Here is a 27,678-nt window from a genome sequence, read left to right as displayed (position 1 = left end):
GCCAAGGCACACTTACATTAATAAAAATTTTCTGCAGCACACCTGTTAAGGCATTCGCCATCCTTATACCTATGGTAGCTTATTGCCAGGGCAAAGTCCTGCGGCACGCCTGTTCATTTCTGATGGCACACTGGTTGGGAAACATTGCCCTAAGCTATGCAGGCCCCTGTCATTCCCACGCAGAAGGCCCAGGGTTATTTTATAGCAGGTTGTACCTTTATTTTCTCTATGAGCCACATGCAGCTCCCTGTGACCTCCATACAGAGGAGCCTGTATGGGGAATGCTGTTACAGACACAGCTTTCTCTCCTTAACACCCTGCGTGGGCCACCAGAAAGTCCTGGGCATGAGGCAGGGTGCAGTTCTCTGGCCTGTGCCAGGTAGGAGGTCAACCTACATGGTCACTGCCAGGCTTTCCAGTCCTCAGACTAACAAATCCAGAGGCTCCTTTTTCGGGTGGCTCCATGGTTGTGCCAATGGCAGATCTGCCTGAGCAAGAGGTTCCATGGTTGTGCCAATGGCAGATCTGCCTGAAAAAGAGGGTTTTAAGACCCAGATAGATAAAATCATGGCTGGGATGATCTAGTTGGAGATGGTCCTACTTTGAGCAGGGGGGTTGAACTTGATGTCCTCCTGAGGTCCCTTCCAATCCTCATTTTCTATGAAGAGGCCCAGGGCCTGGCTCTGTTCTGATGTTCAGGAGAAGGATCCAGCGTGTAGCTCTGTCCTCACTTAGATGAGAGGCTGAGGTGATGCTTTGGCCAAATGGCAAGGTCTACACGGAATTAGAGGCTGGGAACTCAGGACTCAGGTTCTCCTCGGGGGTGTTCACCCACTGGGTATCATCGCCACACCAGCTGCCAACGCGGGAGCCAGAAGGGAGACTCCTGCAGGCATCAGAAGCAGCCGGCGACTGTGAGGTCTCCCCAATGCTTTGGAAAGAGCCAGTAAAGACATCTGCACACACATCCATGCCAACCAGTGGAGAGTGGGCACTTGCAAAGCCCCCTGGCCCATCACTGACACAGAGGTTGAGCTTTGCAATCAGTGGCTTCCCAATATTTACTGACTGGCTCTCCTCAATAAAGTCATCAATTCCTCGGTATTGGTACTGCAGGCAAATGGTGAAGGTCAGTTCCTTCTGCAAGAGCACCAAGAGCAGTGGTTAGTGTCCAGGAACATGATAAGAAGTGCAACAGCTTTCATCGCCAGATGCACATTGCCTACTGTCCTCCCAAAACCATTCTCCCCAGCAATGCTGCCTGGAGCGTCTGCCTCCAGCCATGCAGTATTAACACCATCCCAGAGAGTCCTATGGAGAAGGCACAGGACGCTAGGCCCTGGCTTGGCCACAGACCCGGGGTGTTCCTGGGCCAAAGCACAGCCTAGACATGTTGAATCTGTAGTGACTAGGTGAGAAGGGATGAGCACCTCCTGACATGGTGCTTCTGACCCCTGGATCAAAACCCTGATGCCCAGGAGGCAGCCGAGACACCGGGGTTCGCATTGTCCCTCCTTCAGTTCATGCTGTCTTTTGGCCTTGCAGTGATGGCAGAATGACATCACGACAACACTTACTTTCAGCTTCTGCAGGCCACAGAGCCGGCTGTAGAGGCAGCAGTCTGGGAAGTGGGTGCTTGAGGCCTGGGAGAGAGTGCTCCCCATCTCCTCTGGGCTCTCCTTGTTGGTGAACTTCAAATCCACATCCAGCTCCTATCACAGACAGCATGGTCAGTGGTTGGGGTGGGGAAGGCTACCTCCAGGGCACAGCCCAGCATAGCCAAGCCTGAGGGAGTCTGCACTGCAGCTCTGCCCACCCAGGGTTCAGGAATCAAACCTCCCAAAATCATGGGGGGTGATTCATATCTGGGACCTGCCTCTTTGTCTCCTGCTGTTAGAGCCATTGATGTCACACTCTCCCATAGTGGGGGATAGGCTGAACCTGGCTGGGTTTAGTGAGTTTAACCAATATCATTTGGCATAGCTGGGGGAGATGATTAACCTCTTTTGTGGAAGCAGGTGGATGAAAGAAAACAGACCCCAAGCCAAAAACACAAGGCTTTTGCTTCCTCCAAACAGAGGAGGAGGAAGAGGAGTTTGCTGAGTATTGTTTGAAGACAGGGAGTGTAGGAGAGACAGCCCTGGCGGAGATGTACAAACTGGTCCATAGCAGAAGAGGAGCCCGGGCAGGCGGCACGGTGCAGAACCATCCCATGCTGCCAAGGCAGTAGCTGGGAGTTGTACCTGCTCTGCCAGGACCGGCTGGTTCCAGCACTGGGGCTAATGGAAGGGGAAATGTCTTTGCTCGAATCCTCCCGCCACTCTCCAGACTGGTGGGATCTCACCAGTCCACTCCAGAGAGGGGCTGAGTGAGACAACAGCTGTGACCAGCCAAAGCAGTGATTCCCAGCCAGGGTGTTGCAGCAGCTCGGGATGCCGTGAAATCCTTTTGAGGGTGCTGCACAGTATTAGCACTGTTAGGTGTGCAAACACCTGCACAACTGATAAGATAAACCCAGAGATTTCAAAAAGTGTCCAAACCACTCCGACTCCCTGTGTGGTAGGACAGAAGAATTGCTCTATTATGTTTCCATAGACAAAACATGAGTGAAAGCTAAGAGCTGGTATTTTCCTGGGGGGCCCTTGAGTCTAACAAGGGGGATCCTTAGGTCTAAAAAGATTGAGAAGCCCTGAGCTAAAGCTTCCCTAACAAGGGAAGGCAGGTTTTGCTGCCTGGGTCCACTCTACCCATCTGTACCAACAGGAAACGTGCCTCAGTGGGAACAGGCCTAGGCTTGGGCCAGTGCTTGCACAGAGCTCAAGGGCCCCTATTGCTCCCAGAGAGCTGAAAGCCAACCCTACGCTTATCCAGAGCCAGCTCTCTGGGCTAACCAGGGTCTCTCACCTCCGGGATGTCCGTAAGCTTTGCCTCACACCTCGTGATCTCTTTTGGTGTCACCACTATGTGCGTGTAGATGATCAAGATGTTGGAGAACTCAGCGGCAAAGCCCAGCTGGACTCGGACCCCACAGTCAAACTGGAGGTATCGGCTTTCTGGGAGGACTGCGAACAAAAGGGAGCGATGCTCACACAGGGGGTCACACCTGCCACCTACTGGACTCAGAACTACTCACAGGCTCTCATGGCCTTGTCCTACTAAGCTGGTTCCTGGGGATGCTCCTGCAGCTCGTGGGCTGGGGCCGCATTTCCAAAGCAGAAGAGTGCTTAGTCTTGTAGGTGCAAGACTCTGCTTTGCTGCACCCATTTGCCTTCCTAGTAGCACCGGCTCTTAACGGGGCTGGGCAGAGCAGGAAACCTAGCTGTGGAGGCCTCTTCTGGCTCACACCAGTCCCTGGGGACTCTCCTACTAGTGTCTAGCATGACCCCAAGCAAGCCAACCTCCCACTCCTCTCCAAGGGCCTTGCCTAGGTGCTCTGGCTCAAGGACAGGCCTCTCAGTGTCTGCTTCTGCCCCCTCCCACTTCGGAGGAGCCCAGACACTCACCATGAGCCTTGACCCATTGCAAGTTCCTAACAGAGACTTCCTCCGGGCCCTCAGATGGCTTAATTGGATCGGTGAGGGCTCGTCTCTCACACAAGTTGCTCCGTAGCTCCAGTGCCTGCCTGCCCCTGGTGATCTCTAAGGTTCCCATGTCTGAAAGACACAAGCAAGGTTGGGGAAACGCCTCCGGCATGGCAGGGAGTCCAGGATCTGTGGGGAACCATGAGCTGTGCTGCGCTGGCCTTCCAGATGAACTCACCTTCAGCCACCTTGTCTAGCAGCACTGTGATCTTCTCATCCTCCAGCAGCCACCTCTTCAGGAAGCTGACAAAGATCCCATTGGAGAGCTCTCCCTGGCTGAGCTCATAGGCCTCTGCATCAGCACATCTAGGAGAGGGTACCCAAGGAGGCTAAAGCCACTGGGACTCCATCAGTGGGTTGAACCTTCTTGACTCCTGACTGCTGCCTTCCTTGGCCCTTTCCTTTAGAGGTTTGCAGCAAAGATAACGCTGGGACTTTTCTCCTTTCTCAACCTTAGCGAGACCTGGGAAAGCTTCTGCTGCAGGAGGAAGGATCAGGCTCCCAATGGCAGAAAGCAGCCTGGAGCCGTCTCATACTGGGGAGAGACCCAAGCCCAGAACCCCTGGTAGTTCAGGTTTGGGTCTGGCTTGGTCCTTCCATGACAGCCAAATAGCTGAGATCAGCTGAGAATTTGGGTTGGGTCCTGCTGTGTTTTAAGCCTGAAGTTTTCAAAGGGAGTTTAGAGCCTAACCCCCTTCTCTTCCAATGGGACTAGGTGCCCAGCACCCTTGGGCTTCTTGCAGAAGCCCAGCCCGAGGCTTTCTTTTCTCCCCTAGGCCTGTTTGGGGTGGAATTCTTTCTACTCTTCTTCTGCTTTGGCCTTCTCGTTGTACAGGTCCCTCCCGTGCGGCCTCCGCAGGGCTGACGGCACAGAGACCTTCAGAGCAGCCTGTTCTCAGCTGTGCTGCCCCTGGGAGAGAAGCAGGTGGCAGCCCCATGGCATCTTGCTGGTTCAAGGGAGGGTGGAAGGGGCTTTGGCTTGGGATAAGAAAGCTGAACCAATATAAATAGCTCCAGCAGCTGGAGGGGACACACAGAATAGAGCAGCACTTTTCAAACTGTGTTCTGTGGCCACCGGTGGTCTGCAAACCCAAGGTGAGCGGTCCACAGATCGTACGGGCCCTCTGAGCCTTGTTTCCAGCTTGGGGACAGGGTTGCAGGACGGGCCGGAGAAAATCTGAGGGCTGACAGCAGTTGCTTGGATGGAGCCCAGGACTGGGAGGCAGGGCTTTGGGGCCTCTGTCCACCTCTGCATGGGATGTCCATGTAGCCTCCAGAATGCCAGCTCATCTGGCCAGGCCTCAGCTCCCCTCCTCCACCACCTCCAAAAGGTGGGGACCTCAGGCCCCAGTAACAGGCACCACACCAGGCCCTGATCAACCCCCTGGCTCTGTACATGCCCATCCTACTCTGCAACTGCAGGACACTGAAGAGCGAGCCGGGGCAGTGAGTGTCCCCGCGGGCAGCAGGAGGCACCAGCCGATACGTACGTGGCATAGCCAAACACAATGTTGGCCGTGACCTGCAGCGCTCCCACCTGCGGGATGATGTCGTCATTCAGGTTCCTGGGGGGAAATGGAAGCAGCATGAAACATCCCCGCAGTTCCCAGTGCAGCGCCCGTTGCCATAATAAGGGGCCTCTATTTGAACTGGTGCCCCTGGATCTCTATCAAGAGCATTGGCTTTGCGGCTGCTGCCAGCTGCCTGAGCAATGTGGGGAGGGAGGCGGGTTCGTTTGGAAGCTGACTGGTGTCACCATCAAATGTCCCTCTAACACCTCTCACTCCAGCCTGCAGATTCCCTGGCATTTGTTACACCCAAACCAGCGCTGTCCTGGGTCCTCTGGGCCGGGGGAAAAGGGGCTGTGACCCAAACCGGAAGGACCCATTCCTCACTCTGCAGCATCCATGTAAGGATACACCTCCCTGTGCACATCTCCCTGCATCCACATGTTTACAGCAGTACATGCTTGCCATGTGAGAGCATCAGCCTGCCCCCACCTCCTCCCCAAGGGCAGAGACCCCCGGCCGCTGCCTGCTCGCTGGCTCCGGTGCCCGCTCACCTCTTGCGGCACATGTCCAGCAGGAAAATGTTGAGGCCAGTTTGCCGCTGCTGCATGCTCTGCAGCACACTCTGCACGCACAGGCAGTGCTCCGACGTGTAGGATCCCGGCGCATCGATAGGCACCATGAAGCTGTTCCCAAAGTTCTCGTAGCCATGGCCGGCGTAGTAGAGCAAGCCTGGAGGAGGGGGAGCACATCACATCACATCAGGAAGAGCTCTCCCAGCTGCTGTCTTAATCTCTGACTCTCCTCCCTGCTGTCCCCATGTCCATCCGGCTGCCTGCAGGGAACTCTGGCAGCCTGCTGTGCCCAGTATGTAAAGTCAGAAATCCAGCTCAAATTCTCTTTTCCTCATTCTCAGCCTTGCTCCTGTCTGACCTAAGCCCTCATGCACACTGTTCACCTGCGCTGGTCACTTGGGGCTGCCGCTCCCTCCCCTCCTGCATGCACTGGCACCCTTTGGTTGCACATGCTGCAAAATGAGAAGCACACGGAGGACTTGTCGCAGCCCTTCTGCTGCTAGGATCTTCTTCCTGGATCCGTGCCCTGACTACACCACCCCAATGGCTCCTTCTCTTTCAGTGCCCCAGTGCAGACTTGGCCCTTTGTTTCCATTTAGCCCAGACCTACTGATCCAGCCTGTCTTCCCAAGGCCATCCCCTCCCTTTGTTCAGCCCACGTGCAGCCTCCAGGCTCCCATTTTCTGCTTCTCCCTCAGACACTTCCCTGTACCCTCATGTTACCTGGGAGAAAAGCTCCCTGTCACAGTCTGAAAGCCACCTCCTTGCCCATCCTCAAGTTCCCACGCTGTGGCAGTTTCCTGTAGGCACCCCAGTAACAGGAAGAGGAGCTATGACCACTGCTCTGGCCAAACTAAGGGCTTGGATAGATATGATTATACCTGTGTAATAGTATTTCACTAGTATAAAATGTAGTGGACAGACAACACTAGCCCCTAAACCAGGGGCGGGCAATTATTTTGGGCAGAGGGCCGCTAACTGAGTTTTGGCAAGCCATTGAGGGCCACATGACAGGCAGCTAGGGGCAGAAAAATATTAATTTTCTAAATTTTTTAGGGACCCCACGGGCCGGATAGAATGGCCTGGTGGGCCGCATCCAGCCCGCAGGTTGCATTTTGCCCACCCCTGCCCTAAACCATGGCAGCTTTGCTCAAGTTAATGTGGAATTACCCCCAAAAGGGTTGTGATAAAACTCTACTGATGTAAATTATACTGGTTTAGGTTTGTCTCTCCACAACCATGCGGAGGTAGCTGTTTGCTTAGGGCAAACAAGCTATCACCTGTTTCCTCACCCTTGACTGGTGAGGAGCAGTTTTAGCTGCTTATTGCATGAACTCTGAGTACCTGCAGGTCTGTCTGTTCCTAATCCCAGTGTAATTTATATCATCTCTGTGTTCATCCATTCCCTAAGAAATATGCATTTCCTATTATTTTTATTACCCTGTTACTTCACAACACACACACACACTCCTCACTGGAAGAACTTGCAAGGAACCTGCAGGTTGGAACAGGAGTAATAGGAGGGATAGTTTGGAGAGTGACACTATTGCTTGGGGACTGTGCAGACAGATGTGAGCACCTATTGTGGCCGCAAACAATGTTTTTAATAAAGATTCAGTTGCTAGAGTCCGAATGGAGTCCCTTGATTATTGCACAGGGCTCTGTGCATGAAACATGGTGTCAGCACCTGAGAACAACAGCAAAGAGAGCAAAGTGTGTATGATTCAAAGCATCACTTATGCAGCAAAGAGAGCAGGCAGCATGGAGGGGCTCAGACCCCCTGTGCATTTGGATTTTCAGTCAAAATACCTAGCTGTAGCATGGAAATATTGCATCATTGGGATAAAGGGCAGAAAAGTGAGTGCACCATTTTTCCTGGAAGGGCCCAATGCATTAAAGCAGCTGAGGAAGGCTTTTGATGAGAAAAAGTGAAACTGGAAACATACTGCTTTTTTACCCAGAATCGGGATCTAGAAGAAGGAATAGATAATTATATTACAGAACTGAGAACACTGGCATCCACGTGTCATTTTGGGAACATAACAGTTTCCCTTATTGGAGACAGAATTAGTTGTGGGACATCTGATCCTAAGCTAAGGCAGAGATTGCTGAGAGAGGCAGATCTGACTCTGGAGAAATGCCTTGAAATATCAAGAGCAGGTGAAATATCTAAAAACAGAAGCAAAACAATAACTGGTGCAGACTCAAGATATGGGGTCAATTTAAGGGAACCCAAGAGATGCAACAAAGATAGGCCAACTGAGAATGCAGTGCTAGGCTCCAGTAATGGTACTGTGGAAAGCAGCATGAAAGACAGAAAGTGCAATACCCAGATTATGAGCAAAGATGCCTGAGCTGTGGGAAACAGCCTTTTTGTGTCTTGGTGTCTCCACAGTCCTGGGAGAAATAAAGCAACAATACACTCAACAGTAAAGGAGACTGAGATTTTTTATAAAGCAGATGAGTGACTTTAGCTGATCCAACTACTCTGAATATACATGCCCTACAGAAGAAAGCTACTACACAGCCATCTGCCATATTTGCAGCTATTTTAGTGGAGCAGCAACCAGTCAGATGCTGGTAAACTGCTCAGCAGTTGTATCAGAATGGAGAAATGAGAGGAAATACTGATGGTATACAATGAAACAACAATACAACCAGTGGGTATATTCAGACTTTCAATACAACATCCATGAAGCAGAAAACAATATCACCTGGCATTCATAGTGGTTGACACTGAAGAGATCCATCACTGTTTCGCTGTTAGACAGCCAAGCAGTGCAAGCTGTGGACCTGATCTCAGTGGAGCACCACACTATCATCCACACGAGGAGGGAGAAAACCCAGCATGGTCCTTCTCAGGTATTTTAAGACTTCAAAGATGTATTTGGCAGACAAGGTTCTTCGGGTAAATCTGATATCTTTTATTAGACCAACTCAAATAGTTGTAAAAATTCTTCTTTGCAAGCTTTCAGGTACAAATACCCTTTGTCAGACTGAGGAAGCATCTGCAGTTGGTTTGTGCTCTTCCAGGATGGTTTTGAGGAAGATGTATTTGAGGAAAACGAGCACTAGGGGTAAGCTCAAGTTAGAAATAAACCCACACGTACAGCCTGTACAACTGCTGAAACAGAGTACCGCTAACTCTGGTGGAGCCACTCAAACAGCCTAATAAGCCTAACAAGAAGAGGTATGATTAAACCAATGGAAATTATTAGCACCAACTGGGTCAGCAGCCAGGTCATGGTAAGACCATCTGATGGACTGAGGATCTATATAGATGCAAAACCTCTTAAAAGGGTATTGGAAAGAAGTCATCAATTTTTCACTCTTGAGGACATCCTGCTTGAAATATTGGGGGCAGAAATATTCACAGGCTCTGCTGTGAAAAATGCATTCTAGCATATCAAGCTAGATGAGCCTTCAAGCCACTTGACAACATTGCAGTGCTCTTTAGCAGATGCCACTGGGTACAAATGCCTACAGGCATCAGTTCTGCTTTAGAGGTGTTCCAGGGATCAGGATTGTAGTAGATGACATCTTGGTGTGGGAGATAGAAACAGTGAGTCCAGGACCACGGTGCTAAGCTGTGATGGCTCCTAAACAGGTCTGAAGAGCAGGATATTAAGTTGAACTCAGAAAACTGAAGCTGAGGAACATGGAGATCCCCTACATTGGACACCTGTATTAGATACTTTCTGACCTCAGCAGAACTCCGGCCTGACCCTGATAAATTGAGAGCCAGTAAGAAAATGCCCAGACCACAAGATGTGAAGGGAATCCAGAAATGTATAGGTATAGCTAACTATCTTTCCAGATTCTGTGCTCACCTGTCAGAGGCTTGCAACTCTTTGAGACAGCTGGTACCACGAAACATGAGCAGGCATTTAAAATAAAAAAAAGTCCTAAGTGAGGCACCAGTCTTGAAGTGCTACAACCCACAGAGCAACAGCAACTGCAGTGTGATGCCTCCGAAAAAGGCCTAAGAGGAGTATTAATGCAGAACCAGCAACTCATGGCATTTGCCAGCCGGGCCCTGACAGATACAGGAAGAGGTTGTGCTCAGATAGAAAAGGAGCTCCTGCTGTGCTCTTTGGACAGAAGATGGCTGGATCACAAGCCACTGGAAGTCATTATGAAGCCACTCCTGAATGCACCAAAGCAACTGCAACCCATGCTACTGAGACTTCAGGGCTATGATGTGAGCATTAGGTACTGTCCAGGGAAGCCACTGCTCGTGGCAGATACTCTGAGCAGGACCTACCTTCCAGAGTATGCCACACGTGGCTCTGAGGAACAGGAGACTGAATCAATGTGCTACAATACCTCTGTATCTCCAAAGGAAGTCTCCACACAACATGTGAGAGTGCCGAATGGGATGGATGGTACAGATTGTGGTAAGAATCATACCCTAGGAACGGCAAGATCTCAAGGAACAAGTACCCCAGGAATTCATTCCTTACTGGCAGGCTAGGGATGAGCTATGGGCACAAGATGGAATCTTATTTAAAGGAGACAGAGCTGTAATCCCTGCCAGTTTGAGACAGGATGTTATGAAAAGAGTCCATGCTTCACACCTGGAAATAGAAGCATGCCTGCAGCAAGCTCGGGAATGTCTACTAGTCAGGTAGACAAGGTTCTTTGGGTAGATGTAATATCTTTTATTAGACCAACTAAATCAGGGGTGAGCAAAATGCAGCCCAGGGGCTGGATGCGGCCTGCCAGGCCATTCTATCTGGCCCGTGGGGCTTCTAAAAAATTTAGAAAATTAATATTAATCTGCCCTGGGCTGCCTGTCATACAGCCCTCGATGGCTTGCCAAAACTCAGTAAGCAGCCCTCTGCCCAAAATAATTGCCCACCCCTGAACTAAATAGTTGGAAAAACTGTTCTTTCAAGCTTTCAGGCACAAACACCCTTCTTCAGGCATAGGGAGAGTTTGCCTATGTCCTTAGACCAACACGGCTACAACCAACAACCCGACTAGCCAGGTATGCATTCCCAGGTGAGGACATACATAGAGCACTGTGAGCTGTGCAAAGAGCATGGAGACAGGTAACAGAAGGAGGTGCTGCAGGGTCATGAGATCCCAACATGACTTTGGGAAAAGGTCGGGGCAGATTTGTTTGTGTTCGGTGACAGAATCATGGTCACAGTAGGTTCCTACCCCAGCGTTTGGGAGGTGGGCTGTCTAGAGGGCACTCAGATGAGAACAGTAGGTGCAGGTATATTTTGCCAGATAAGGCACACCCAGTATCATGTGTTCAGACAGTGGGCCACCCTATACAGCAGAGGAATTCAAAAGATTTGGCACAAAATGGGAATTCAAGCACAAGACTTCTTCCCCAAGGTACAAAGGAAGGCAGAATGAACTGTCAAGACAGCCAAAAGACTCTCAGAAGGGCAAATGGACTGGATATGATCCTTATTTGGCTTTGTTGGACCATTGCAGTGCCATCTCTTGGACTTGATGGAAGAAGTGCTAGACACTGATGGAAAAAGCTGGACCAAGAAAGGGACCTAAGGCATCTGCCCTAGGGCTAGTATCAGCACAACTGCACCATCTTGAGGGACTATTGTTCTCATGCCCCTAATGATCTCCTCTGCCCAGTGAAGATCAGGCCTTGGTGCTCACAGACAGATGGTGCTTACCACAGCGTCTGATGAAGTGAGATCAAGGTTGAAAAACTTGTGTTCTATGTTTATTTTTGAGTTAGTTTATAAGGTGAATATCTACCCTGCCTACTGCCTGACCGCAGACTAATGTGGTAACTACTTCTCTCTTCTCATCATTTTGCCATTGCTAGATAGACCAAAGTCCTGACCTGCACTTAGAAGTTTGGTCTGTGCAACCAGGTCAGATCTCCTTTCTGCATCATGAGCACAGGCCTTAGTGAAGATAGTGTTATAGTGTTAGAAATGTCCCTTTGAGCAGCTGATCCTATTTGGTGAGTAGATCTAGGATGCAGCAGCCAAGAGCTCTTGCCAGCATAAGTAACATCTCCACTAGGTGGTTTGCCAGAATAGCTGTCAGTACCAGCAAACCCATGCTTGTACTGAGAAAGCCTCACTTCCTTCCAAGAAGCGTGCGCTGGCAATAGGTAGCAATCAAATATTCAAATATAACATGATTGCTCATTGATACATCAGTGTGTTCTAAATATTATGCATGCCTCCTCCCCTGCCCTCCCCCATCCCCAAGCCATGCTACAGCTTGCTCATCCTGTTGGGAGACAGGAGGAGACAGCCTTGGCCAGCACAGACCACCCTGCAATCATCCTAGATGTCCCCACCTCCTTGTATATTTACATAAAGCACCTCTGGTGTTATGGCAAACCAGGGGTTAACCCTCCCAGTCCCAGGGGAAATGGGTGCTCCCCTTGTACCGTATACGCCCTTGTCCAGGAGGAGGAGGAATTCGTTGACAGCCATCTGCATCTCGGCCTTGCTGAGGTCCAACAGGGAGACTACCTTGAAGTTCAGCTGGCGGAGCAGGTTGGTCAACTCATGCACGTCCACCATGGGGGCTTTCAGGTGCTTGTGATGCAGGTAGGTCATGTTCCCTATCAGCAGGGCCACTTTGTCTGTGGCTGCCAGAAAACAGAACATGATTGTGGGAAGGAGCAGGGGACCTCACTGAGCCCTTGGGGTGAACATTCACCCTCTCCCATCCCTGCTATCTGACCTTCTTCCCTTAGCAGCCACCCACCCAGCAGTGGATGGGGCCCCTGCAACAGCCATGGCCAAGGACATGAGGCCTTACAGGAACCAGAGGTTAGCTTTGAGCCTTGCCCCTTATCCCAGGTCAAGGCAGAGCCCTGCATCTAGCCAAGAAGAAGAACAAAGGGCATCTCCCAAAAGGTCACCCTCTGCCTGAGCAGCCAGCACGTGGTCCTCACTGCCTCCTGTAGTCAGTGACACACAACGCCTAGCCCAGGCTACATGTAGTGTCAGCCCATCAGGGGCAAGAGGGCAGGCTGCAAGTTGTAGTAAGCTGGGGCAGGACAGAGCCTGAGAAACACACTTCAGGTCAGGGCTAGATCCTACTTCTCTCTCTCTCACATTCACCCCAGCTCTGTGCTCAGCAGCTCGGGACACTGTAGGTGGGAGGAAGGGGAAGAGCCCATATGAGGATGCATGACCAGACCTAGTGTCTTTCCGAACACAGCCCTGGTGAGGCAGTGGCTGGCGGGGCATCGAGCATGTCTGCCAGAGGCTGGATGTAGGAGGCAAGGGAAAGGGCTTAAAGCTGTGTTTCTTGAGTCATGCCTAGGTAGAGGTCTCATGTAAGGTTTTGCATGGAACTGCTTACCATACAGCTGGCTGTGGCCACTCTGCTCTGGGACAGTCCCTGGAAAGCATGAGAAACATGGTTAGTGGGCTGAGCTCCAACGATAATACAACCACAGGGGCACCACAGCTTGACTGCATCAGCACACTTGACCTTGGGAAGGGATCTGCAGAGACCCCACTCCCAGCCAAGAAACCCCTAAGAAACCAGGGCAGGCAGAGCCCTATTGCCAAAGCTGCCCACCACAATAGTATCCAGGTAGGTTGCTACTGGAGTTACCCAGGCCAGCAAGGCTGGTTCCAGGATCCCCTAATGCCTGGCCCATCAGAGGCTCAGAAGCAGCCTGTTCCACTACTGCCTTCGAGGGCCATATCCATGGATAAGTGCAGAAGGCAACCTGAGGAGGAGATCCTGGTCTGAGCCAGGCCTCTCCACCATCAGATTGCCTGTATGGAGAGGACGGGCAAGGTGTACCAGTGTGTGGATGCATGCACTACTAGTTCAGCTCCTTGTCTTTCTTGCAAACTCCTGCCAAGGTGGCATACACATGAACACAACATCTCAGGTGCTTTGAGACCAAAGCATAGCAGCAGCTGTCACCAGGTCTGTCATGGGAACCCAGCCAGACCCTGCAGTAAGGGGGAATGGCCCAATCTGTGTTCAGGTGTGTACTTTGGAGTCCTTACATACCAGCCTCTCCCTCCTGCCAGCCTGTCCCAGAGGTGAACAACCGTGGTCCTGTGGAAAGAGAAGGGAGGGAACAGTCAGACTGGGTAGACCAGCAGGGTATCTGGGGAGGGCCTGTTCCAGCTTTGGACTGCAGAGACTTGAGCTAAGTCATGCCACAGCCCTCTCCTGGCACTCTCATCCTCTCAGCACTGGTGAAGGGAGGAAAGGATGAACAGGACAGGTCCTGCCTGCCATCTGCCCCCTGCCCTTACACGCCTGGCCCTGCACTGTGATGAGGGATTATTAGATTGCGAGCTCTCTGGAGCAGCCTGTGCTCTGGGGCACTGTGGTGCCCAGGCCTGAGGAGCCCTGGTCCCAGTCTGGGGTCCCAAGGCATTACCACAGTCAAATGACAAGGATTTTCTGAACGCTCCCTCTGGGAAGGGGCTCTGCTTGAAGCATGAGGCCCACAGTGTGGGCAGGGGGAAGCATCCTGGGTGCCCAGCAGTGCTTAGTGAGACAGGCAGGCCAAGCTGGGGGAATGGAGGGGATGTTTTAATACGAACCAGGGGAAAAGAACAGGTTGGAAAAGAGGATCTCACCTTTCTGGAACACAACCCTGGGATGTAGCCAGGCTGCTTGAAGCAGGCAAGACCCCTGGCATGAGTCCCTAACAGTCTGCTCCTGAGCCCCTCGCTCTGTGTTAGTTCAGAGCCCTGCTCTGTGCAGTTTCTCCTGCTTGCCACTGTGAGACCAGCATCTGCCCAAGAGGCACTGTGGGTCTGTCCCATGAGACTAGCTTGTCTCACCGTGGCCTGCCAGGCAGCTTCAAAACTCGGCTGCAGGGATTTCTGGTGTCTTGCTATGCGGGCCACATCCCACAGAGGAAAGAGCAAAGCTGGTTGAATGGAGAGGCACAAGCAGCTGGAGCCCTGAAGACAAGGGTGCAGCAGGGGTGTACAGAACAGGCTTCTAGAATTAGTCTGCCATACTCCAATTGACCAGCAGAAGGAAACAGCCTACTATTGCTGCCAGCAATGGGAGACACTCTTTTAGCATGAGTGATAGAGGCCTGGGCTTTGGTTCAGAGCCTGCTGCTGGCCTGTACTGGAGGTCACGCACAACCCCCGCTCCCCTGGCCACAAGTCCTCACCAATCTCCACATCCACATCCTTGCTCCACAACTCATGGAAGAGGTTGAACACTTTGCAGGAGTAGCAGCCTCTCTCTGCAGTTGTCACCAGCTTCACCTGCAGAGGGGAAGAGGAGGAAAGGTCCGTGCAGAAGACTCCCAGCACCTCGGCTCAGGTGCTTGTTGTGAAAGAGCCCAAGGAGTCCTGGCAAGCTGAAAGCTCAGGGACTAAATGCAGGGACTGGGACTTCTCAAGACTGAGCCAGCAGAGCTAAGGCAGGATGGCTGCTGGCTTGGCTTCTTACACTGCAATCCACCGCAGGGCTGAGGATCCTGATGCCCCATGAGACAGTCCCTGCAGCCTGTTATCAGTCCCCTACACAACCAGCACCATGACCTCTCCTTCCCAAAGCAGGTACCTGGAAGCAGGGGTCCCGCGCCCCCTCGATCACAATCCCATTTCGGAACCACTGGTACTGGGGTGGGGGGTTCCCAATGGCCATACACTGCAGCTGGAGGGTTTTCCCTTCGTCCAGGGTGCAGGGCTGGGGCTGCTGGACGATCTGCAAGCCCACCATGGTTGGGCAATAGCCGCTTGCTGGAGAGGATGCTGAGAACAAAGAGCATGTCATCTGGGTAAGTGCATAACTACATTGGCCTGCTGGACCAGGCCCTGGGGCAAGGGTGGTCTGTGTACCCTCTAAGGCAGCAGGTGGTCATCTTCCCCTTTAGTCCAGAGATGCAGCCAGTGGAGACTAGCAGGCACTGTGTACCAAGCTGGCAGTGTATCATGCCAGCTCTCCCAATTCCAGGCTGTCCCCAGCTCATCAAGCCTATACTCAAGAGTAGCCTGTCAAAGCCCTTTCAGTCCAAACAGCAATTGTCCCTAGAGGTTTTCATGGAAGCCTCCAAACACTTCACAAAGGAGAACAAAAGCAGAGGAGTGAATAGGAAATTCAGACCAAAACTCTGTTTGGGGATCACAAAGGTTCCTCAGGAAGAATTCAGCAAATAGGTTCAATTGGAAAAACTAAGAAAAAAGTTGTGACAGGTGAATGAGATGCTCCGATGTTCTTTCTGCAGTAGCACTTGGGTTTGAACCTGGCCTAGTATTAAAAACGGGCAAACCAACCCATTTCTGGCTGACTTGAGCTGGAATGGTGCTTTGCTTCTGGCATGGACACCACGAAGCTGCTCCTGGGAGATAATATGGTACTGCTGGAGTCAGTATCTCAACCCCCATTTTACAGATGGGGAAACTGAGGCACTGGGGTGGGAGAGGGGAGGGCATAAACATGCTCAAGGCTCATCTAGCAAGCTAGTGCAGAACTGAAAGTAGACCCTAAGTCTCTGGAGCCTTGGCTATACCCTCTGAACTAATCCCTGCTGTCCCATCAGTTTGAGAATGATCCCAGGAACATACTGATCCACCCAGGCTGTCAGGTGGGTTATGCATGGGCTGGGGTCACGGGCAGAGCTAGGGGTCAGGTTCACAGGTTGATGGAAATTTGGCATCTGGCAGGACTGCAGTCCAGGGCACAGATGGACCCACTGATCATGCAGACCTGTTGCAGGCACAGGCCTTCAGCCAGGATCCTGCAGGAGCTAGAGCCCAGGAGACTGTCCACCTCCAGGCTGCGGAAAGGTTTTGAAAAATCAACACATCCAAAATCAGGCCTCCCTTCCCCAGCTCAGCACAATGCAGGTGGGGTGGGGGGTTGGAGGGCTCTGCTGCTTCCCCTGCTGCTGCAAATATAGTTGGGACCACCTGAGGCTGGGCTGCTTCTTCTCTTGACCTGGACCCGGGCCCATTTGGAGAAGGAAAAGTTGGTCCCGCAGTTCACTCGGCAGATGTACCAGGCAGGCAGGGTCTGCAGGGTAGCTGGGTCTATCACCAGCTCAGGAAAGGTGGCACCAGGTACCTAAAAAAGACATGAAATACATTGTTCCACGTCTAAGGAGAGCAAAGAGAGAAGGGATGATTAAACCATGCACACTCCAGAACAACCACCTCCAGCCAGCTACCAGTGCCCACATCCAACAGGTAGCGCAGGCCCCTCAGCCATGGCTCAGCAGTCCTGCCCCAAACATACCCTGTCTGTGTGGAAAGCTGGAACGTGGCTGGAAGGGGCTGTGCTGCAAAGCTTCATGGCATAATAAGCATGTCAGATGGTTTGAGTGCTGCCAGGCACCAGCTAATCCCTTGGCTTTGGAGGGAGCTGGGGATGCTCAGCCCCTTCAGGTCTCAGGTTGTGCCCCCAACATTTGACTTGCCTGGTGCTTTGCCAGGAGTCAGAGGAAAAACCAGGATTCAAGTCCAGCTCCCAGCCATACTGCCCTTCCACAGGGCTCTGCTGCCCTCTGCCCTCAGCCTCCTCCCGCTCCGGGCTCTCACCTCGTGCTTCCCACAGAACCACTGGTAGCTGAGTCCAGGTGGCCCACTTGCCCGGCAGGACAAGGACACGCGAGTCCCTTCTGTAACCACCTGGGATTCTGGCTGCACCGTGATCCGGATGAATTCTTGGACTTCAAGAGAGGATGGATAAAACCCTGAGCTTCCTGGACCATCCCTTCTCACCCCACTGCATGCGTGAGTCACTCCTTGCTCCGAACGCTCCCACTGCCCTCTCCTTCCTGCTGTCCCTTTGTGGATTCCCAGTCTTTTATTCCGACCACTCCATCCCACTCCCATCCTGCAGCATGGGCTAGATAAAGCCCCAGATCACAGTCACCCTGCTTAAGCCATTGCATCACCCTCCCTGCAATCCAGAGTGTCAGTCTTCCTCTCTCCTGCCCAAACAACCACACTCTCCCAACCCAGTTGGCATTGCAACCCAGGAACCCTACCACCCGCTTTCCTGGACCAGCCGCTGAGCCCCACGCTCATCCTACAGTACAGATCCAAGCCAACCTCTTCCCAGTTCCAATCTCTACACCTCACTCTCACCCTAGAGCTGGGAATAAAACCCAGGAGTCGTGGCTTTCCTTCCCCAGTGCCCTCCCACAGGCCATACCAACACTGCTGACAAACTGGAAGGCCTCGGTGTGTCCCATCTTTTCTAAGCAGCAGAGCAGGTACTTAAGGGTGCAGTCTCGCTCAGACAGCAGCTGCAGGAGGTGCTGGCTGGGGCTCCCACGGGCCTCCAGGACCTTCAGGGAACATACTTCCAGCTCCTCCTCACTGAGAAACAACACAAACACAAAAGCACTATTAACCTCTTGGCCCTGGGGTAGATCCTGCTCCTCTATCTGCCCCGACTCCTCTGTCTGGGCACTGAAGAGAACATGGCCTGAGAGCCCGGAGACCTGGGGTCTAATCCTGGCTCTAGCTCTGTCCTGCTTTGTGAACTGCCCTGTCTCAGGGTCAGCAACACCATCCTGCCATGTGGGCTATAAGGGAGAAGGGCTTCAAGTTATGTTCTGGCTACACTGTCAGCCCTAACAGCCAGCCCCCTTCCTTCTTCCTCTATCAGAACCATTCACTGAATTTCTCCGCCTCTGAAGTTGGTCTTCAAAGCTCAACCCCTGGGGGCTGGAGGAGGGCACCGAATGGGTTTTCCACAAGATTGAGGTAGAGATAGGGCCCAAATCAAAATCCAGGATCTGGACAAGGGGCAACTTAGATCTGCACTTGGTAGTGTGGTCTGCTGTCTACAGGGTCCTTCTTTCCTGGAGGGATGCTTTGCCGTGACTCTGCAAAGTGCCAGGCACCATCTCAACAACCCACCAGCTCTCTGTTTTCAGGGAGCAACATGCAGGGAGATGGGATCAACACAGAGCTCACAATGAAGGGAGGGTTCGAATATAATGGGGCAGAGATCTTCCCACAAAACCTCACGGATGTCTGGCACAGCAAGTAGCTGGCAACAGCAGCAATGACTCTGCCCAAGGCAGGGCAAAGGGCCCATGGGAGCAGAATGCAGTCAGCTTCACTTTGAGCTCAGGAATGCAGGCCTCCCATGCACAGCTACAGGAAGAGCCCCAGAGCATCACGTGGTATGTTTGAGGGACATGTGAATCACTCCAGGCAGGGCTGGCCAGCATCCCACAGCCTTACACCAGAGAGCTGGGAGCCATACACCTGGACAGGTGCCCTGTGCACTGGGACATCTCCCCCTCCTCCACATACACAGGAGCCACAAGCACAAGCACCCCTGCCCACACCCAGAGAAGCAGTATGGATACACAAAAGCACAGCGTGCATCCACATGCTCAGGGACCCCCAGAGATAGGAGACACCAGCATGCATGCACAAGGACATGCCCTCCCCCACCCACAGAGCTCACATGGGGCCATTATGCACAGATGCACACTGCACACAGGCCTCACACATACGTGCACACAGGTGCCCCCTCCTGCACAGAAGGTCCCAGCCTCCCCCTTCACCCGCACCAGGGTGGGAAGACTATAATCAGGGAGCATCAGCTGGAGACTTTTGTTAAGACTCCAAATCAGGTAAGAGTCCTCCCCCCCTACTCTTGGCACCGCTTCCCTTCCCCTCTGTGCTCAGCTGCACATCCTCTGCCCACCACTGCCACTGTCCCCGCTTTCTCTGGTGGGAATGGTTGGGAGAAGGAGGAGAGCTCCAGAGCTGATCCTGATGGCTCCAGCTGGGCTGCACGGGGAGTAGGACTCACCCAGGGACAGCGACAGTAGCAGGTAGAAAGGGGTAGGATGGGAGGGGAGGGGAGGGGGCGGGATGGGTGGCTGAGCAGAGGGGAAAGGAGGGGGAGGATTCTTACCTGCTTCACAGACTTAAAAATGCCCCCACTTCTGCTTCAGCAGTGTGGTCTAAAAGCGGGGTACAACAGTGCCACTTCACCCCTTCTGGATCTACCCCCTGCACCCACATCACACACACACACAGATATGCTCGTGCACACCCAGTGCAAACCACCTGCTGGTAGCAGCACTGGGGTGTTGCCCACAGCGGTCCACCGCCTGACACCCATAATGTCCCCAGCTCTGCATCTACCTGAATTTGAAGTGTTTCTCCGCACCAGCGACTTCAGCCAGCTTTCGCCAGCCCCGGGTGGAGCTGTCCAGGAGCTCGGAGAGCCTGGCCAGGGCGGCTTCCCCCAGGGTGCTGAGTGGCACGCTCCAATCAGCCATTGGCCCTCCACGTCCCTTCTTTCTCTTTCAAGCCCTGAGCAACAGGCTGTGTTGGCTCCCCACTGCGCTCTGTGGCACAGTTCACAAACCACCATCTGCCTGGGCATTGAAAACACAGAGAGCATCTGTATTAGGGGGGGAAGCCGGTGGGTAGAGTTTGACCAATGGGGCAACGGCTTCTGGATAAATTTCTGCCTGAGCTCAGATTGCCAGATATCTCTGGGGAATAGCTCCTGCCTGTGACTCAGTGGTCTGACTCCCACGTGTTTCCAGGTGCAGGACCATAGAAGCACCTGGGCATAGCAGCAGGGGGAGTTAACCAAGGTTGCAACAAGCAGGAGATGCCAACAAAACAGCAGTGGGGGCTTGGGGGCCTATCCCACAGCTTCTTCTGAAGCACAACCTCCCACTCCAAAGGATCAAGCAGGAGGCAATGAAATAAACTGAAATTCTGGAGTTTCAAGCCCTTTTGATGCAAGGCCCAGGGCCCTGGGATAGGTGCCTCTGCTCTTTAGACAGGAGGGAAGTGGAAAAGCCAGCACTCTCTAGGTTCATGTGCATGAAGCAGGACATTGCTTCTCCACAATCCCTGTGACTGTAGCAGAAAGCCCCCTTTTCCTCTTGCCTGCAGTTGCTCTCCCCTCCTTGGATATGTTTTTCCTCTTCTACCTTTTCTTCCTTCCTCTTTCTTTCACTTTAAGATAAGAAATTGTGTTTTAAAGTTTGTATGTATGCATTTTGTATCTCCCCGTGTATGTTGGTATTTTTATCTATTTGTGTGCTACAGCATTTGTAGCTTATATTTTATACTCCTCACCTTTCAGCTATAAATGTGTTTAGTAACAATGTTAACAAGGGCAGGAGTCAAACTGCCACTTCCCTGTATCAGGCTGGCCCCTGAAAGAGCGAGTGAATCAGTGATTGAATGTGTAACACTGTAGTAGCAGACAGCAATTAACACCTAAGGAAACTGCAGATCAACAAAGGGAAGAACTCAATAGAAGACAGTGTAACAACCGGGAATTCTCTAAACATCACTGATCAAGGGCTAGAAACCCTGGTCTGAGTTAATCAACGCCGGGGACCAAACTTTGGGCTGAATATCTCCAGATCGACCGCTCCCAGAGCCCTATTCAAAATTCATCAACGGACTCCCAAACCTGCACGTACATGCGGACGACCTCTGGGGCTGACAGATGCCATCCAGTAGCCACCAAGGAGGGGAAGTCCCATGAGGGTCAACGACCCCTGGATTGGGCAAACCTGAAAACTGGGGAGTCACCAAAGTCTGCTAAGGACAGATAAAAAGCAGTGAAAAGTGACCCTCAGTGGCGCCCTCTTGATCTCCAACTCAACCAGACCTGTCCAGCCAGAAGGACCAGCCGGCAACCCCCTTCTGGAGGATACCACCACGCTGAAAGAAGCCTCGACTGGCCATCGACGGCAGACTCCAGCACTTGTAGGATAGGTATACCTGACTCTGTAGCCTGCTACTGTGTGTGTGTATGTGTGTGCATGTGTGCATGTGTGGGGACCAGCCCCAAGGTTTATGATTTAACTTCATTACAGTGCTTCAATCCGCCTAATAAACCAGAATTTTAAGGATCCCGAGTTGGACATTTGTAGCCAACATGACCATGTCCTGAGATGGTGGTTGGAATACCTTTGTGACTGAATACAGGTCGCAGGGTCATGCTGCTATTACCAAGTCCACAAAATGCTCCTGGAATTAGGCAGGAGTGTTCCCCTGGGAACAAGGCTGAAGGTGGGGGTTTGGCACAGAAGGGTGCACAGGGCTGTGCTCAGACACTGCAGGGTTCAGCTCTAGAAGAAAGTATCTGCCTGAAGGCCTTGCCTTGCTCTGGGTTCCCCCACCCAGGGGAGTCTCCATGCATGGAGGGCAGCTGGGGGAGGTACCAGTGCAGAGCTGATGTTACCGTCAAGCCTGTAGCAGGAGAGCCCTGCAGCCCAGCTAAGGCTTTCAGGCCAGTTTGACCGTGCCCAGTGAGCAAAGCAACACAGAGCAGATTGCATGATGCTCTGGTCCAAGCCAGCAGGAGCAGGTGGGTGCCTGGTTCTCTCTGGGCAAGAGCAGTCTGGCACAGGTCATCCTTGACTTCTGCTCAGTCCAGTGAGAGCCAGGTGTGTGACTGGGGCACGGTCTTGGAGTCTGTCTTTACAGTACAGTTATCTTGAATTATCTGTGCTTCTCAGCCACACGGAAGAAGCTGTATCTTCTCAAGCTGGTGCCACCCTCACTCACACATAGCACTAGCTGTCCTGGTCCTTTGTGGGCAGCAAGCTGAGCTGTGAGAGAAGTTGTCTGTCCTTTTGAACAGCTGAGAGGATGGGGAGAGGTTGAGGGAGGAAAGGAATTAAAAGGATCTGGGGGATTAGCAGCACTTGAATGGAGCTAGGCTGTGTCTATAGCGGTCCTGCCAGCATATGAGGAGTGTTTTGGGCACCCTGTCTGCTGCAGCTGAGTTGCTTAAAGTGCAGCAGCTCATGTACTTAGTTTTGGAGCTTCCCTGGTTCAGTTCCCCATGTGGTAGCCAAGAGGTCTCATCGCAGGAGCTCAGAGGCTGAGCTAACTGGGGCTTTCACCTGTGCCTCCAGGCCAGGCAGCTACATTCAAGTTAAGAGCTTGAGTATGGACACGATCCTGGTTAGGGGCAATACTCCAGCTAGCTCAGCAGTGAATGCCAGCCCTGGAGCTCTGCATGGCACCCATGACAGAATATAGGGGAAAGAGGGACTGCAGTGAATGTGGGAGAGCCTCCTACAGCCTGGAAAATAGGCAAGGGACTGGCCACAAGGGAGCTAGTGTTGGAGACAGTATTAGAACCCGCTCTCCGGGCCTGTGCCCAGACCATGGACTGCTTTGCCTCTGGTTGAACATGGGAACACTAAGCCTGCATGCCACAGGACTTGTTGCAGGGATGTCATGTATCTTGCTGCCACAGAAATGGGCCAGCGTCCAGGCTGCCATGGCAGCGATGCTGGCTCCCAGATGTCCCGTACGGAGCCATTTTGCAGGCACACCGTGTTCATCACTGCCCTGCAGGGGCTGGGCTCTGTACCGCAGAGACACAGAGAACCAGGCAATTCCCAAGGGATGAGGCTGACTGTCACAGGGGTGCCAAGAGCCTGGCCATTCCCAGGATGGTCATTGGAAGGGGGCTGGAGCCTTATCAGGGTGGCTACCTAACCTCCCTCATCCCTGGAGCCCCCTATTTTCTTCCACTCATGTTACTGGAGTCCCCAAAGGGAACTGCTCTGCCTCAGAGCTGGTGGGGGCTGATGAGCCATCTTTTCATTTCTCATCCCCTTGGTCAGGAGCACGTTAAGCGTGGGAGACAGCCAGGGCACAAAAGCAAGCCGTCTGGGGTAACAGCACAACTCTGCAGCAGGGTTGGGGACAGAACCCAGGTCCCACCTCCCCACCCAGAGCCTTAGCTACAAGCCTGCACTTTCTCCACCATTCAGCATGGCTGGCAATACCAGTAGCACACTGATGCCAAAGGGACTCGGAGGGGACTCAGCAGCAGGACGGGCTGAACCCTCGCAGGCACAGGCTGTTTGGGTTGGCAGAGGGGAGCTGCAGGGAGAGGATGTGAATGGAGGGACGTAGGGGGTGCATAAGGATGACAAAGAACAACGGAGCAGGGGAAGGAAGAGGAGGGTAGGCAAAGACATGGTCAATGGGATGCTGGAGCAGGACCTCCCAGGGACCAGCCAAGCCAGCATCTGCAGAGCAGACTCACCTCAGGAGGCAGCCGAAGCCTGGCAGTGGGGACACTGGGCCCTTCTGTCCCTGCCTAATCAGAGCCTGGAGTGAGTGGTGCTCATGGTGCCGCTCAGAGACCCCTACCTGGCGTCAGACTGTGGATCGCAGCTCAGCGAGTGCTGATCCCCACAGAGGAAATGAGGGTTAAAAACAAAAGCCGCCCCAGCACTGTAGAACGCAGCACTTCTCCTTTCCTGAGCAGCTTCCTGTGCTGCGGCTGCTGCAGCACGGCTGGGGTCAGACAGTGCGACACAAACACCTCTGTGTGGCACACGGGTGAGTCTGGCCCCAGCCCCACAGCTGCATCAGAGCCCTCACGTGGAAGCAGCTAAGGTACGAACCTCTGAGCTGACATGCCAAGCTCAGGGCTGCAACCCCCCTCCCCACCCTGAGCCTGAGCTAGAAGGGAGTGGAGCAACTCCTGGCTCGCAGTGACTGCTGGGGGCAGGACTTGCTCAGACCCCCTGGCCCAACTCTCATGGGTGCTTCTCTGCGAAGTCCAGCAATGCTGGGCAGGGAAAGCAAGTTTGGCTCTGCCCCTGCTTTGACACTCTCAAACTCACACAGGGGCCAGGTGACCTCGGATGCCACGAGCGGTGGGTAAACCCTGCTCAAGTGCTGCTCTTCTGCACCTTCAGCATCAACCCTCTTGTCTCTCTTGAAAGAGAACCAGGCCTACGCCCCTGAAATCAGAGCAATGCAAGGACAATTTCTCATTGAAAAAGGTCTTGAGAGGGCAAGAGATACAACTCAAACAGAGCTGTCCTGTGCGACTGAGCTGACAGGTGTTGGTCAAGTGCCGTGGAGATTTTGGGGACAGCCAAACAGGTGCTAGGCCTTACCTAGACCCTGGGACACCTGGCAGATGGCTCTTTGCCCTCCTCTTTTTTAAACTGTGAACAGGACAAGCAAGCACATTTCTCTCCCCAGTAATAGAGCCAGAGAAGCCAACCCAATATTGCAGGGCTCCTGAGTCAGAGCTGGAGAGAGAAGAGGAAGTGAGAGCATGGACAGAGGCGGAGGCAGAGATGGGTTGCATGTAAATCCCAAAGGGTTCATTCAGGTGGGGCTACAGTAGGGCCCTGCCAGGCAGATGCCTTCCTCCCCGTCACTAGTCACTGCTCAGCCCTCAAGGGAGTTTTACAAGCACCAGAATATTATGGGAAGCAAAGGGGCCTCCATCAGGCCCTTACCGAGTTGGCAGTGCAGCCCTGGCAGTCTCAGAGCATGGTGAGCCCTTGGATGTCTTCAGGGGTATGGACTCTGCCTGTAATGCTTACAAATGTGAACCCCAGCTCCCACTCTTTCTTGCAGTTTAAAAAATGAAATAGGTGCCAGAGAATTACTAAAGAGGCAGGGTGACAGCCAGAACAATGATCAGCAAAGCACAGCTCTTCTTGGAACCTGTGCTGCAAAACCTGAGCTTTCATTGGGATCGAGGTGAGGGATAGAGGGAGCAGGAGAAGAAAGCCTCTACCCCTGTAATTCTCAGCCACTGTGTTGCAGCATTAAGATCCTTTTAAGGGTGCCACACAATACTAGCACTGTTAGCTGTGCAAGCTCCTACACAATTCACAAGATAAACCCAAGAGATTCAGACAGGAATCCAGCGTCAAAAACAACCTGACCTGTTCTGGTCTTTCCAAGTTCTTTGCAGCAGCAGGCTGCTCTACTCTTTTCTGTAGCCCTAAGAGATGGCATTTGCCACATGGACCTCAAATGTAACAAGGTTGAGAACCACTGCTCTAGCCCATCAGACTGTGAAATAAATGTATACTCCTGCCCCATGTATGAGTGAGCCTCCAAGCCTGGAGAAGGACTAGGACAGCTCTCAGGGCCTATTTCAGTCCCTAGCCAAAGCAGAAAGAGGAAGTGCCATGTACAAAAACACTCCTGCAGTAATGCCAACTGTCACAAAACCATCGCAAGACTTGGGATTTCAAAGTCAAAATAACTCCAACTCATGATCTCCCAATCCCACCCTCAGATCTCTGCATTTTCCCAGCTGGTAAGTGGAGGGAGAGGGAAGGGGAAAGAGGGGAGGGGCAGTGGGGGACATAGATCAAAGCCCTCGCAGTGAGGGGGGGGGACTGGAGCAGAAGCAGGAGCAGGAGCAGGGATGAATGGGGCCCCAGGGCTGGGGGAGGAGGGGGAGGCAGAGGCAGGCTGCCTGCTGCAGGCTCTGCACCCTGCTGCCTTGCCCTGGGAGCTCAGCCGCGTGACCCGTGCGCCTCCTGCTGCTGGGCGGGCAGGGCATATGCCACATGGCCAGCATGCCCCACATCCCTTGCCCGCCTGGCAAGCGGGAATGGCATTGTGCGGCTGAGCTCCTGGGGCAAGGCAGAACACAGAGCGGGCAGCCCACCTCTGCCCTACAGGGGGCATATGCCCCCATGCCACCCCCGCGGGTGTATGCTGCTGCAGAGGGGCCCAGCGCCCTCCCCTGCACCTCTGGATAACCCGCCCAGTGCCCCATTTGCCCCTGCCCCACTCCCTCCCTCACCGTGGGGGCCTTGATCTGCCCCCCTCTCCACTCCTTTCCCTCCACCTACCAGCTGGGTGCTGTCTGTGTCTCTGTGTGCGTGTTTGCTCCTCATTCCCAAACCACAGCCTGCCGAGCCCTACTGCTGCTTCTCACTCCTGACCCACCGTACCCCGCATCCTACCAGGGTGTGTGGGGACCCCCCTTTCCAGGCTCCAACCCCTCCCCCACACACCCACAGCCCCCAACACCTTCACAAATAACACCCCCCCACACCTGCCCCTCTCCACACACTTCAAAACTAGCATCTCACAATTTATGTGCCAATCTCTTGATTTTTTTAAGAGCTCGTCTCATGATTTTTGGCACGGTGGGGTTGGCAATACTGCTCCTCTAACGAGGATCTCACTTCTGCACCAGGCAGCAGAGCGAGGTAACCGGGAGCACCACTGCTTGCACCTGCCACATTCACCATAGCCACGGAGAGAGCAGAGTGCTTGATTTCCATGCCCGTGACTACTGCATCATGAAGGGACCTGGATGCACGACAGAGAGAGCCCTGGTCCAACAGCCTGGATGGGTGGGAGGACAGAAAGGGCAGCATCATTCATCACACAAGAATGATTTATTGTCAGTATTTACAGGAAAAATAAGACGCAAGCTGGGGAAGAGGTCCCAGCTGCTCCTGTCTCCTGTCATTTAGGGCAAAGTCCAGTTCTTCTCCTGGAGCCCTGTGCATCCTCCTTCCCCGGCAGGAGGGCACCGAAGGAGTCTGCCACGCGGGCCCCCTCCCTAGAATTTCCTGTTCTTGCTCAGCTTGTTTCGGTGCCAGGTGTTCAGCTTCCGCAGCAGCCTCCAGTACTCGGGCGTCTCAGGGTCCAGCTCCTCCAGCTTCTTGGGCGGGCCGAGGTACATCTGGAACAGCCTGGGAGCCAAACAACGCGGGGTGGAGAGAGAACAGATTAGCACTGACCCAGCACCTGCCGGCTCCACCATGCCCCATGCCCGGCGTGACTTGGCAGCGCTGGGCAGTAATACCACTATTCTGGCCGCGGCGAGTGCCGGCCCGTTGCATGGCGCTCTCCCCGGCCGGCAGAAGGCCTAACCCCGGTCAGAGTCGGGGTCTGAGCCGCGAGCGCGCGCTCACGTGGAGCCGCGGCGACTACGTCCCCCCTTGCTGGCTCGGTCCCATCGGATCCGATACGTTTCCCGCGTCTGGGGACCGAACCGGTCGCCTACGCCACAGGGAGGGCAGCGTCCACGCGGCGCCCGCAGGAGGTCCCGGTGCCCACGGCCCAGGGACACGGCAGAGCCGACCAGGGGATGCTGGACCCGCTCCTGGTCCGGGCGCTGGCGGGAAGGGGCGCGGGGGCTGGCGCCAGTCGGGCCGGGCCACGCACCAGTCGGGGTAGTCCGCGTCGTCCTTCAGCGCTACGTCGGAGCCCTGCTTGTAGTAGTTGACGCCCACGGCGTGCTTGGCCAGCACCGCGGGCTCCGTGCACACCTCCGGGCCCTGCTGGGGCTCCTGCGCCTGCCCCTTCA

General features: G+C 53.5%; 2 protein-coding genes across 2 annotated transcripts; both read right to left on the bottom strand.

The window, feature by feature from the left end:
* Positions 1 to 753: 753 nt before the first annotated feature.
* On the bottom strand, positions 754 to 23,735 carry LOC102382314 (mucosa-associated lymphoid tissue lymphoma translocation protein 1-like). Its single transcript, XM_025206624.1, has 17 exons — positions 23,632 to 23,735; positions 19,731 to 19,966; positions 17,770 to 17,936; positions 17,151 to 17,281; positions 16,524 to 16,677; positions 15,175 to 15,365; positions 14,777 to 14,873; positions 13,645 to 13,692; positions 12,976 to 13,014; positions 12,050 to 12,253; positions 5,644 to 5,821; positions 5,072 to 5,146; positions 3,760 to 3,887; positions 3,504 to 3,653; positions 2,905 to 3,062; positions 1,578 to 1,712; positions 754 to 1,140 (listed from the first exon to the last, which is right to left on the bottom strand). Exons 2-17 carry the CDS (start codon positions 19,865 to 19,867, stop codon positions 775 to 777), a joined length of 2,358 nt encoding a protein of 785 aa, XP_025062409.1. The 5' UTR covers positions 19,868 to 19,966; positions 23,632 to 23,735; the 3' UTR covers positions 754 to 774.
* A 3,006-nt stretch (positions 23,736 to 26,741) lies between these two features.
* On the bottom strand, positions 26,742 to 27,673 carry MRPL54 (mitochondrial ribosomal protein L54; the record flags this gene model as incomplete). Its single annotated transcript, XM_006025765.3, has 2 exons — positions 26,742 to 27,061; positions 27,537 to 27,673. Coding segments are annotated over 2 exons (270 nt in total), but the record flags the coding sequence as incomplete, so codon positions are not given.
* Between the last annotated feature and the right edge of the window lie 5 nt (positions 27,674 to 27,678).

Source organism: Alligator sinensis, unplaced genomic scaffold (assembly GCF_000455745.1).
Source record: "Alligator sinensis unplaced genomic scaffold, ASM45574v1 scaffold103_2, whole genome shotgun sequence".
Lineage (NCBI taxonomy): Eukaryota > Metazoa > Chordata > Crocodylia > Alligatoridae > Alligator > Alligator sinensis.
This window is presented reverse-complemented; position numbering and strand designations above follow the sequence as displayed.

Excerpts from the sequence above, each read along its gene's own strand:
- LOC102382314 (XM_025206624.1), bottom strand. The coding sequence starts at position 19,867 with ATGGCTGATTGGAGCGTGCCACTCAGCACCCTGGGGGAAGCCGCCCTG. Across the intron at positions 17,282-17,769 it reads CCAGTTTGTCAGCAGTGTTG|TCCAAGAATTCATCCGGATC; the intron begins GTATGGCCTGTG and ends CCTCTCTTGAAG. Across the intron at positions 12,254-12,975 it reads TGGCCACAGCCAGCTGTATG|CCACAGACAAAGTGGCCCTG; the intron begins GTAAGCAGTTCC and ends GTTTTCTGGCAG.